General features: G+C 37.1%; 1 protein-coding gene across 1 annotated transcript in view; it reads left to right on the forward strand.

Annotated features, from left to right (window-relative positions):
• The window catches only part of REL (REL proto-oncogene, NF-kB subunit), a 44,489-nt gene extending 32,528 nt beyond the window's left edge, over window positions 1-11,961 (forward strand). Inside the window, exons 5-10 of the mRNA XM_015812513.1 lie at window positions 4,112-4,252; window positions 5,778-5,882; window positions 7,285-7,497; window positions 8,849-8,917; window positions 9,691-9,759; window positions 11,091-11,961. Coding sequence (XP_015667999.1) covers window positions 4,112-4,252; window positions 5,778-5,882; window positions 7,285-7,497; window positions 8,849-8,917; window positions 9,691-9,759; window positions 11,091-11,899 — 1,406 coding nt within the window. The 3' untranslated portion in view covers window positions 11,900-11,961. The remainder of the gene's footprint in view (window positions 1-4,111; window positions 4,253-5,777; window positions 5,883-7,284; window positions 7,498-8,848; window positions 8,918-9,690; window positions 9,760-11,090) is intronic.
• The last annotated feature ends 681 nt before the right edge of the window (window positions 11,962-12,642 follow it).

A 12,642-nucleotide genomic window follows, 5' to 3' on the forward strand; every position in this document is an offset into this window, starting at 1 on the left:
TAATAATAATAATAATAATAATAATAATAATAATAATAATAATAATAATAAAGTTGGAAGGAACCTTGGAGGTCATCTAGTCCAACCCCCTGCTCAGGCAGGAAACCCTATACCATTTCAGACAAATGGCTGTCCAGTTTCTTCTTAACAACTTCCAGTGTTGGAGCATTCAGAGTTTGTACCATTGATGCTTTCTTCTTAAGTCCACTTCTCATTTGCTTAATGCTTGGGCTTGCTTCCAATGGACCAGAGCAAAAAATGTTGACAATCATGGTGATACTAACATGAAAAGTGTTGATAAGGAGATAGTACAGTCTAGCGGTTAAGAACTGTTAGCTGAAACACCGGAAACACCTGTTTGAACAGTGACCTTTGGAAAAACATCCTATAAAGTTGCTTCGAAAAGGAAGCACCTTTTAAAAGGAGGAAATGTGCAGTAATTGCCCCTGGGGAATATAATGTGCAAGATCAGATGTGGCTTTCTGATCTTTCCTTCACAACTCATGGGTAGACTTAAGTCATCCAGGCTTTGCCCTACAGATATGTACAGCGGTGATATATTGCCTGTGAATAGAGATGGAGGTGGTGGTCATTTTACATTCACCAATAAAAGAATGTGTGGGACACATGAGATACAAATTGCCACAAATTGCATCATACTCTGGATGCCTTTGAAGATTAGCTTCTTTTTGGGTTGGTCTGTTTGTCTACAGAATTTGCTTCCTTTTGTAACACTTCAAGGAAGCTTTTATCATTTTTTCTTCCTATCAACTACCAATTCTCCTCTTTTGATCAGCACCCCATGTTGTTCCTCAGTTCTCTTTCATTTTCTTCCCAGAGCAGTTCCCCTTTTCTTTTTACCCTATTATTCTTCTCTCCTTTGCTCTTTCTGCTAGAAGGAGGTACAGGACTGTATGCATATTTATAAGTTTCTGGGCGTGAGAACACTTGTAGTGTGAGTGCAAGGACAATTAATATATGCAGGCGGGATATTTTGTAATGGGTGACTAATTGAAGTAATATGTATTTACTTTATAACCTGGCCTGGCCTTTGGGGGGGCATGGCTTGTAGCAAGTATACATAATATACACAAATCCATTTCCTGCAGTGCTGGGAGGCACGCTATCTTTATTAGCATTTAGAAAACACTTTTTAAAACTGGCTTTTAAGTATTAATTAATTGCTTATTGTTATTATTAGCTTTATGTCTATTAGTTTTAATTGCTCTTTTGTTTTAGTGGATTGGAATCCGTTTATTTTATCGTAAACTGTTAAGAGATTGAGTATTTATCTGTCTGGCGTGATATAAAAGACATTGAAGGGATCTGCAAGCCTGGTTTGAGCCATAGAAAGACAAGATGGAGAATTTGAGCACTGCACACTGAATTTTTCCCTGTGCTTATAATATTGTTGTTAACTCTTCTTTGGGGTGAAGATGTTCTCAAATTCAGGGTCTTCATAAATATATTAATAGCACTGACCTATCTTAATGCTTTTAAAGGTTACTCAGTTTGTTCATGTTAAGTGCCTATCAATATTATCAGAATGGTAGCAAAGGAAAACATGAGTATTTACAGTGTTCTATTTTATACTTGTAATAGGAAATGGATTTTAAAAATAGCTCAAGACCAATGCACTTCCTCTTTTTGCACCCCAGATTGAAAAGAAAATCATTATTCATATTAAGGATGTAATGAAAAAATTTCCATCATGTGCAGAATGTATATTACAACTTATGTGTACTATAACATTACATAACACAAACTTACATCAAATACACACATACATAGAATCTTACCCAACAATTTTGCCTAGACATAAGCTGTGTTATATTCCAAAGAAACATGGAAAGAATGACAGTAATACTCTAAAAGTATGTCTGTTAGGTTGGTATTACCATCTATTGTATGTAATTATCTTGGGGTTTTTTTGCATTTTTATTTTAATCATATAAAAAATTGGCTAATTGTACTAGGAGCTGATTATATAAAAGCACCTCTAAATGTACCATGAATTATGCAAATGTTTATTTTTGAAATAAATAAAATGTTTTTCCTGAATGTGTATATGCAAAGAACAATTATGTAAAGATTATAAAATCAGTACATAAAGAATTGATTTTGAGACACCAATATCTTAGAACCAAGAAAGATAAGCTGCTGCACAGTGGCTATAGCACAGTGGAATCTGTATGCTTTCTCTTTCAGCTACCTTTATCAATTCACAGTTTGTACTATAATTTCCTTCCTCCTCCTCCTCCTCCTCCTCCTCCTCCTCCTCCTCCTAAAGTAAGGTATAAAACCATAGTGGGAGAAGTATCACATCCCTTGTGGTATGTAAATGATGGAAGCAATATTTTACTTTTTCGTAACATTTGCAGTTTATCACCACAGTGTGGGTGGCATTTCCATTTTAAATTTCATTGATGCTGCCTTCTCTAACAAAATAGCAATTGAGAGATAAATGGGAACATTGGTTATATATGATGCTGAAAATTTAATTCGACAGTTGGCAGCAAAAATTTAAGGATAGTGAGAACTCCCAGGAAGAATAAAAGTTTGTGAATTGCCTCTCCCCTATTCTGAAAATGCTAAATTCTGCCGTAGGATTAGAAGCTTTCAGCCTACCCACCAGATTACCATTATGACCCAAGTCTGATAGTGCTTTTTTCTGTAACATTGGGCTAACAACTGCAACTTCCATCATCTCAAATCAATCTCAGAAAAATGCCATGAGAGCAGTGGTGGGATTCAGCCTGTTTGCACCAGTTCAGCAGAACTGATAGCTAATTTTTTGTTGCCCAGGCCCAGAATGGACTTTCGGAAGCGGCATCCACACAGAGAACTGGTTGTTCACATATTTGAATCCCACCACTGCGTGGGAGAATGAGGCTAAGGATTTTGACTCACCTTTTTGCAATGACATCATCTGGCCTCTGAAATAGGGGTTCATTGTATGACTACTGCTGGTTATGTCTTTTACAGTTTACAGTATATTTAACAATTAATAGGATATGACTTCTAGATAGGTTTAATCTACTTTTATTATTATAGTTGGTCATACAGCCAGATGTTTAGACTGTATTTGCTATTTTTGTCCATATTGAGTCCTTCCCAAGGACCTGGAATGGATAGATATTGTTGTTTAAATGTATCATCCGCAAGATTTACCTGTTCCAAGTAAAGCTGCCTTTGCAATTGACTGATGGGGATTATGTCAATGCCAATGGTATTCATACTTCAAATGTTTTGGGATTGTACCCAGGGTGCCTATTACTATTAGTACTATCTTTGCTTTCTTTTGCCATAGTTGTTCTACTTCTATTTGCAGGTCTTTATATTTTTTTATTTTCTCCAGTTCTTTCTTTTCTATCCTGTTGTCTCAAAATATTGTAATGTTAACTATCCAATTTTCCCCCTTTCTTTTCAATAATTTTTAAGTCTGGTATTTCAAAAACATTGCAATTTCTAATATTATTATATTAAAATATAAAATATAGTTATGAATCTAGCATTTTATAAAAAGCTATTTGATGATAAGAAAGAAAACTAAAAATCCTATAGTAAAATACAGAGAGACAGAAAAGTGGGAAAAGCCCAAGAAAACAGCAGCTGGTGGGGAGGGAGGGAAAGAGAGAGAAAAACAAAACAACAACTAAGTAAAACTAAACTATGTATTTACATTACATAAAATTTAAATGATAGATAGATAGATAGATAGATAGATAGATAGATAGATAGATAGATAGATAGATAGATAGATAGATAGATAGACAGATAGATAGATAGATAGTTCTGTAAACATACACACACACATTGTTAAATATAGATATAGAGATTCCAGTATGTTATTTGTTTGTTTATCAAATTTAGAGACTGCCATCTCATTCACCGAGCAACTTTATTAAGATTATATAATTAAATCTAAGCCCTACAGAATCGTATGTTCCAGTCTCACCTCTCCTTTGGTACATAGCTGATTCAAAAGTTAGAATCTGACTAAATTTCATTTAATCAACACGTAAGAGTCTGGGATATAAGCATTCTTCCATGTCCTTATTACTCCCAATTTAAATACAATATCCCATGCTTATTATTTTTGTTTTTATAGTTTCTGAAGAACAACTGTTGACAGTTGAAGAATATGACCTCAATGTGGTGAGACTCTGTTTCCAAGCATTCATCTCTGATGAGCATGGCAACTGCACACAGCCTATATCCCCAGTCATCTCCAACCCCATTTATGATAACCGTAAGTATCTAAGAACAGGATTTATTTCATGTCAAGTTTCTCCTGCTGTGTTCCCTGCATGCTCTTTAGCCTCAGTTGTTCTCTATGGAGTTGCTTTATCCCTCTTCTTCCCAAAAGACAAAATGCAGAAGATAACTGAGAGCATCTTTGGCAGACACATAATTTTTGAATATTCAGATAATTCAGTTTGAATATATATGCTCCATCTGAAATATGTTTTCAGACTTATTGACAAATTGTATTATATTTCAGTACATATCATCATCATCATCATCATTCTAGCCATTGTATATATGACCGAGATTTTGGCCATTTTCCCACTGCTTATTTAAAGCCCAACCTCTTTTTGCAAGGAAAAACCATTCTACCAATAAAGGAGAAATTCATAACTCAGGGTTGAAATGAGGGGTCCTTGCTGCTCTCTGAACTTGGTTGATTTCTTGCATTGATTATGTTACCTAGTTTGGGTAATGAAACATCTTCAAGAAAACAACGAAGCTCAGAGAGCAGCAAGGACCCCTCAAAAATCATTGTGATCATAATTTGCTCTTCTGCTATCTTTCCCCAATGTCAATGGAAGCAGAAATTAATTAGATTAAGGTGCACTAAGGAAGAAAATGGGATTCTTGGTTTCCTTTGGTGCTATTTCAGTCTTGCACCAATTCAGTTTTCTGAAAATTCACCTCTGCCCCTTCCCTGTTCTTGGTATGATTTTAAAGGCTGGTGGCATGTTATTTGGCACTGAAAGACTTGAATCTTGGGTAGAAAGCAAAATTGACTAGAATGTAGATGGCGAAGCCCTTGAAATTGCCAGAGATGTTTTGGATATTTGAAACTGTTATTTTTTCCTTTATGAGTTCCACACCTCTATATCTCATCACTTTATAAAAACCACTCCTTTTCTTGAACATATTTTACTAGATTGTTGTGCTTTTGTGTAACAAGTGAACAAGGCAGGCAAGAAAAAAGGGTTGAAAGGCAGCAAATATTTCTTAATATCTGGTCCTATTTGAGAAAGCAAACATTGGGGAAAAAATAGTGGTGGCAGATGCTGGCCAACACCTAAACAGAAAGGAAGAGGATCACTTCTTTGGTTAAGCCCAATCGTGACAACACTCAGAAACCACGCCTGATTAATTATCCTAACAGATTAATTACCTTACATATTTTCTTGCATGACAGGGCCCTGTTTTTGAGCAACAAAATGGATACCTAATTCAGAATTCAAAATTACAACAGAAAACTGATCAAATTATGTGCTAAGACCTAAAAAACGATAGCAATGCATGATCAAGGAGGAACATCAGAGATAGTGGGATAATGTCATTTAAAATGCTGATGGGAAAAGGTGGCTTTATGGATGCTTGAAATGTATCTATTACTTTCTCTGCTTTACATATCTTCAGATAAAGATTTGCTTGCAGAACTTTCTCCCCCCCCCCACTTCTCTTTTTAGACATATGTAACCATAATAGCCCCTTTTTACTCTTCTCTCCCTCAGTCATTAATTCCCTTTTCTGTTTAGGTGCACCCAATTCAGCTGAATTGAGAATCTGTCGTGTGAACAAGAACTGTGGAACAGTGAAAGGAGGAGATGAAATTTTCCTCTTGTGTGACAAAGTTCAAAAAGGTGATTGGAAACTGGAATACCATGTATACCATAAACTTTAACTTTAGCTATCTAAGAATGAAATATGAAGAAGCAACCAATTTTATATGCATATATGTACTGGAAAGTGGAGGTGGTTAAACTAAATGCCAAATATCCACCAAATTGAATTATGACATGTAATCTAGCAAAATATTGTAATATTTGAGTATATAACTTGGGTGGTGGAATGGTGCAACTAAAAAAGTCTAGTTTGAGTCAAATTCCATCCAAACATTATATAGTCCATTGATTTATATAGATCTATGAAACAATGTATGTACTAGTTTTGAACTCAGAATCATTTTCCTCCATTGTCATCCTCAAAATGCCCAGAACTGCCCAATACTCTCAAGCAATACTCCTTTCAGCTGATCAAGGAGGAAATGTAAAACTTGGCCTCTCAGTATTAATATGTAATATGTTTGTTTTTGTACAAGGAAGAACAAAAACTGATTATTGTAAGGGAAAGCTGCAAAACTGTCCTGCTGTTTAATTTAAAGAGAGCAATGAAATGGGAGCAACTCTTCCTGGTGTTCCAGAGAGCTAGGGAAATGGGGAAAAGGCAAGAGTCCTTGCCAATGGGAATCAGGCAGTCCTGCAGCCACAGTGTTAAAGATACAAAACTGCCTTCCAAGCATTTCCCAGACTGCAGCTAAGTCTGTGCAGTATAGGTATGTGTATTGCAGCAGATGTTTCACATGTTACAGAATAATCAGCACTGGCACTCAAAATGCAAGCTTTAGCTAGCTTAGGTTGTAAACCAGACTACCCCTATCAGTGGCCATCCAGATGTCTTATGCCCAGTACTGTCAGTCAATATGGCTGCTGGCTGTGGATGATGGGAGCTAGAGACTGGCACTTTCAGTAAGTGCTAAATTTAGAAGAGCTACTCCATATTCATCAGCTAGAATGACTAGTGATGAAACGATGTGGAGATAAGATTAATTAATAAGTTGCCGAATCAAGTCTACTAGGTCAGTGTTTTTTAATCTTAGCAACTTTGAGACATGGGCTTCACTATGCTGGTTAGGGAATTCTGGGAGTTCATGTCCACGCATCTTAAACTGCCAAAGTTGGAAAAACACCACACTAGATAAAAGAAATCTGCTTAGATAAAAAATCATCAGTTCCATGTTAAACTCAAAACTTTTATAATCTTGGTCTTAATAAAATATAAAAGCTGACTAAATTGGGCTATTTCTAAGTGCTATTTTCCCCCAAATATGTGTATGCCAGATGTATTGCCATGACATTTACAATCCTTATAAAAAGCAGAACTGATCCCTTTTGGTGTTTCATGCTAAAAAATTACGCTTTGAACCATTGTTTATTGTTTTATTCCTAATATTAAGTGTGATATTTATATCTTTCTAATGAACAGATGATATAGAAGTGAGATTTTTCATGAATAACTGGGAAGCCAAGGGGATTTTTTCACAAGCTGATGTTCATCGTCAAGTAGCCATTGTCTTCAAGACACCCCCATTTTTCAAAGATATCACAGATCCTGCAACCGTGAAGATGCAATTGCGAAGGCCCTCAGATCAGGAAGTCAGTGACCCTATGGACTTTCGATATTTACCAGAGGAAAAAGGTACATTCTTATACACATTTGTGGAGGTAGGACTAAGTTACTTCTTTCAAATCAGGGCCCACACTAATTTAGAGAAGAACTTACAGATTTCTGATGGGAGAACAATATCTTTTTCTGTCAGTATTATGATATTACTGTGGCCCAGTCTCCCCCAGCTTAGTGTTCTGCAAACATTCTGGAACATCATATACAGAATTCCCAGTCAGCATGGCCTTGTGCCAACTGGAAATGCTGAGAGTTAAGGTGCAGCGTACTTCAGGTTGAAGAGGATTGCTTTAAGACAAAAAGGAAGAAGTCATTTTAAAAGCTGCTGCCATAATCTATCTTTGCCTGTGCTTGAGAAACAAGGCTGGTGATATTGGCTGCCCGCACAGCAGGCTTGTCCACAGAGAAACATTTGACTCCTCGTAGTGTAGGCATTGATAATTGTGGTGGGAAAAGCTTTTAGAAACAAACTTTTGCAAAGACAAAAATAAAACAAATAAAATAGGCTTTAGTCAACCACATTGAGGTATTGAAGCATGAGAAGGCTTATTTCAGACATACAGTGCATTCTTTTAGGTGTGCGGCATCAATGCAAGCCTCACTCTCACTGAGCTGCAGCCTTCTTGCTTTGGGGATCTTGCTGGCTGGGGAATTCTGGGAATCAAAGTCCACACATCTTAAAATTGCCAAGTTGGCACATATGAGAAAAGCTTGGAAGTGAGAACCCTAAATCCTCTTAATTCCAGTGATTTCCCTCACACCCTGAATGTTGGGGAATAGGACACTAGTTTGGTAATGAAACGTCTGCAAGAAAACAAACAAGCTCAGAGAGCACCAAGGATCCCTCACAGCATTTACTGTTGTCTCACAGTATGCTTGTTTTATGTTCAACAACTTCCTTTTTGGCCATTCTAAATATTTACTCTCCTAAAAAAGAAAATACATTATGACAGGAATTCTTCATTTAGATCTCTGCAAGCTTAATTTGGAAAACCTCAGGGCTAATAAAAAAAAATGCCTTAAGACAGAAGAGATTTACAGGAGTTTTTCATTTTAAGAATATTACCAATTTCTTTGGGAGGAATTAGCATATGTTAATATATTTATGAAGCAAGAAGCAGCACAGCAGAAAACTCTAGAATCAAAAATAAGGTAGCAAATTGTGGGAAGAGCTTAGCCCATGACCTAGGAAAGTTATTTTCTAGATATACTGGGCTGGTGGGAAGGCAATCCAATGTAAGACAATCTTCTATATTTTATTGCATATGGTAATCGAACAGAACACAGAATTAAACCTTTCCTTTGCAGCAAACATTCCCAACATCATCATATGTGTAAATGCTGTTATTTTTCCCTCCTGTTTTAGACCCTTATGGTCATAAGGCAAAAAGGCAGAGGTCACCAATGGCTTTACAAAAGCTCATTCAAGATTCTGGTAAGAGTAAAACTCTTCCCATCTTATTTTGTTCTTCTAATATGAAACCCCTCTCTCTCAAACGGGGACTTATCCTTGAGGCTTCCTAGTGTCATTTGGGTTGAGAATATTTTGAGAAAGAAGTCCTGTCTAAAGAGATAGAAGTTTGTGCTTTACAAAACCATTATGAGTTTCTTTCAGTAAAAGCTGCACAATGCCATGCCATACCATACTTAAGTCAAAGCTTGTGACGCTGTAGTTTATTCTGTCTCTGCAATTGATAGCATCTATTCACTTGTTTGGGAGTAACAAGAATGCAATGGTATCACTCATTAGGGTCTCAGTTCTCTCCTTATGTGCCCAAGTCCACTAAACTGAATTACAATAGAATGTAGAGGACAGAGAATTGGAGGCTGGCTCAAATATATATAAATGGATGAGACTTTACTGCTGATTTGCTGCAAGAAGGCCTCTCTGCTTTCTCTTCTTCTTAATTCAAATGAGTTTGGCTCTCACTGGCTGTCTTATTAATATTTTGCATTCTTGGTTTGGACTTATATTTTATGGGGGAGGAATTACAAACTAGGGACTTCCAAAACTATGTTGATGCTTCCTTCTTATTTTCCTTGACCCCATTTCTCTTAGCATTCAGAGGCTGGATTTAGACACTTTAGGCTAAAATTCAGTTGGGGATACATTATATTTGGGAATACAGACTTCATTATATTGGGTAAATCTGATCATCATCCTTATAGGATTGATTTGCTTTAGGATAACAACTATTCCTACCATAGGTCCCTATGAGAGGTCTAATGCTGCTCTGTTCCAGACTGCTACCAGTGAAGAAAAATTCATTAAGAAAGGTAGATTCTTTTTTTTAAAAAAATGCCTTCTTTGTTCTGGCTCTTTGAATGTCTTTCTTCCTATCTCTTCCATGACAGTATTTTAATGGTATAGATTAAAATGGAATGCATTACTGCCCTGCCCTGTTCCAAGCTGTTCTGAGCATGGGTATCCCACTGATCCATCTATTCCCTCTTCTCTACTCTTGGCCTTCTCTCCATTGCCTCACTCAAAGTATTCCAATGCAGCATATCCCACCAGCCTTCTTCCTCACCTGCTGATTTATTTTATTTCTTTATCAAATGTATATGGCCAGCCATATCAATGAAGCTTTTTTCCACACATCTGTCCTTGTCTCAATTTTTCCCCTCCTTTCTCTCAGCTACTTGCTGTCCCAAACTGAATAGACCCCAATCCCACTACCCCAATTTTCCTAAAACTTTCAGTCCATCCTCTCTTCAGCTACTGCTGCAGATAATAATCGAAGACAACATAGCCCACTGATCCTCTTGCTGCCTGATTTTCTGAGTGTTTTTTATTTCCTTCTCCTTGCTCCATTTCAGCCACTGGTCTCCTTGACTTTTTCAATAACCCTAACTCCTAGCATTTATGTATGGATCAGAAAAGCCATGCATGGAATGTTCTACATATCTCTATTCATTACTGATGGACAGAATATAGATCAAGTTGTATATGATGTTTTTTCTTAGTTCCCATGAGAGTCTGGAATCTTCCTTGCTATTGGGATCTTTTTGGATTAAAAGGCAGGAGACAAATTAAAATTAAAAATAGCCTATTTTTTTTTTAAAAAAAAAATCCTTCAGGGAATACACATCTTTCTTTTTTCCATGAACTTGATGTCATATATAAAGGAGAGAAAAGGTAGAATAAATGCTGTACACTACAGGAGCCTTCTCCTGATCTAGTGGCCTCCAGATGTATTGGATTACAGTTCTTATAGTTGTAAGATGCCATGGCTGTTCTGGCTTGGAATTATAAGAATTTGGGCTACCAGGTTAAGCAGAATACAGCTGTATGGCCCTGAGTACTTTGTATGTGTACTGGTGATTGATTTTTAAGGAGACCTTTCTGTGTCCTCATGGTGAACTGTCAAAACCCTGCAAACAGGAAGATCCAGGTTCAGTTTGTAGCATCTCCAAGTTGAGATAGAAAGATGTAGTTCTGAAATGTACTGATCAGCACCAACCGTGCTTTGCTAGAGAGACCAAAAATTATGATAAAGTATAATGCAGCTTCCATTCTAAGTCTGGAATATATGGAAAATAGTGTAGAAAATGTTCAAGAATTTTGTAGTAAGACTTTTCTAATCAATGATTACTTTTTTTCACAGAATCAAATATATTTTGCTCACCGATTGAAACAGCCATTCCACTGCAGAAAACATCTACAAGCACCCCTTCATTGCAGCCATATTATTCCCCTCCTTTAAACCACTTAAGTTCCAATGGACATCCTGGTCCACCTTTTCAAATGACAGAGTCCATTAAGCAGGATGGGGTTCTGCCATCTTGCTGGCATTCCTCTGTTTCACCTTTAAGTGTTTTGCTGCAACATAGAAACTTGGGTGATGTGTTGCATCCTACAATGCAGAATGGTAGCTCTCCATTTCTTGGACAGGAAAAGAGTCTGAACTGGGCCAGTCAGAAAGAGGGGAACATTTATCAAGGGTTCTTTGCAACAATGAATGACCATGAGTCAACAATGACATCATCATCACCTTCACCATCAGTATCTCAGCAAGATATGCAGAATGTCTCCAGCACTATCGACAGCCAGTCTATTCATCCAGTAAATGTGGCAGTGTCCAATGGCATTAGCATGGAGATGGAAGACTCCAGATGCTCAGATGTTAACTTGGAAAAGTCATCTTTTGTTCAAGCTTTAAATCCAAGCAATCACAGGAAGAAAGTCCAACCATTGCTGCCTCCTGCCCTATCAACAGTAACCACTTCTAGCTTATCTTTGACCTCTATGTCCAATATTTTTGAGACACCAACTTTTCATTATCTGGCTAGCCTTAATGAATCAGGATTGCCCAGCAATCCAAACACCATAAATATATCAAATTTTGATACTTATAGCACCCAAGATGATGAGTTCCTAAATTCCATTGGAAGCAATTTTGATAGTATACTTTAAATATAAAGTTTAATTGAAGCTGACTGTTGTTCAGGTACAGTATTCAGTGATTTCTTTCAATATAATAATAATAATAATAAAGTTGGAAGGGGTGTTGGAGGTTATCTAGTCCAGCCCCTGCTCAGGCAGGAAACTCTATACCATTTCAAACAAATGGCTGTCCAGTTTCTTCTTAAAAACTTCCAGTGTTGGAGCATTCACCGCTTCTGGAGGCAGGTTGTTCTACTGGTTAATTGTTCTAACTGTCAGGAAGTTTCTCCTTAGTTCTAGGTTGCTTCTAACTCTGATTAGTTTCCATCCGTTACTTCTTGCCTTGCCTTTAGGTGCTTTGGAGAATATCTTGATTCCCTCTTCTTTGTGGCCACCCCTGAGATATTGGAACATTGCTATCATGTCACTCTTTGTCCTTCTCTTCACTAAACTAGACATACCCAATTCCAGTAACCATTCCTCATATGTTTTAACCTCCAGTCCCCTAATCATGTTTGTTGCTGTTCTCTGTACTCTTTCTAGAATCTCAACATCTTTTTTACATTGTGGGGACCAAAACTGGATGCAGTATTCCAAGTGTGGCCTTACCAAGGCATTGTAAAGTGGTATTAACACTTCACATGATCTTGATTCTATCCCTCTGTTAATGCAGCCTAGTACTGTGTTGGCTTTTTTGGCAGCTGCAGCACACTGCTGGCTCATATTTAAGTGATTGTCCACTAGGACTCCGAGATCCCTCTCACAGTTACTAC

Source organism: Protobothrops mucrosquamatus, unplaced genomic scaffold (assembly GCF_001527695.2).
Source record: "Protobothrops mucrosquamatus isolate PMUCROS unplaced genomic scaffold, P.Mucros_1.0 scaffold92, whole genome shotgun sequence".
In the NCBI taxonomy this organism is placed as follows: domain Eukaryota; kingdom Metazoa; phylum Chordata; class Lepidosauria; order Squamata; family Viperidae; genus Protobothrops; species Protobothrops mucrosquamatus.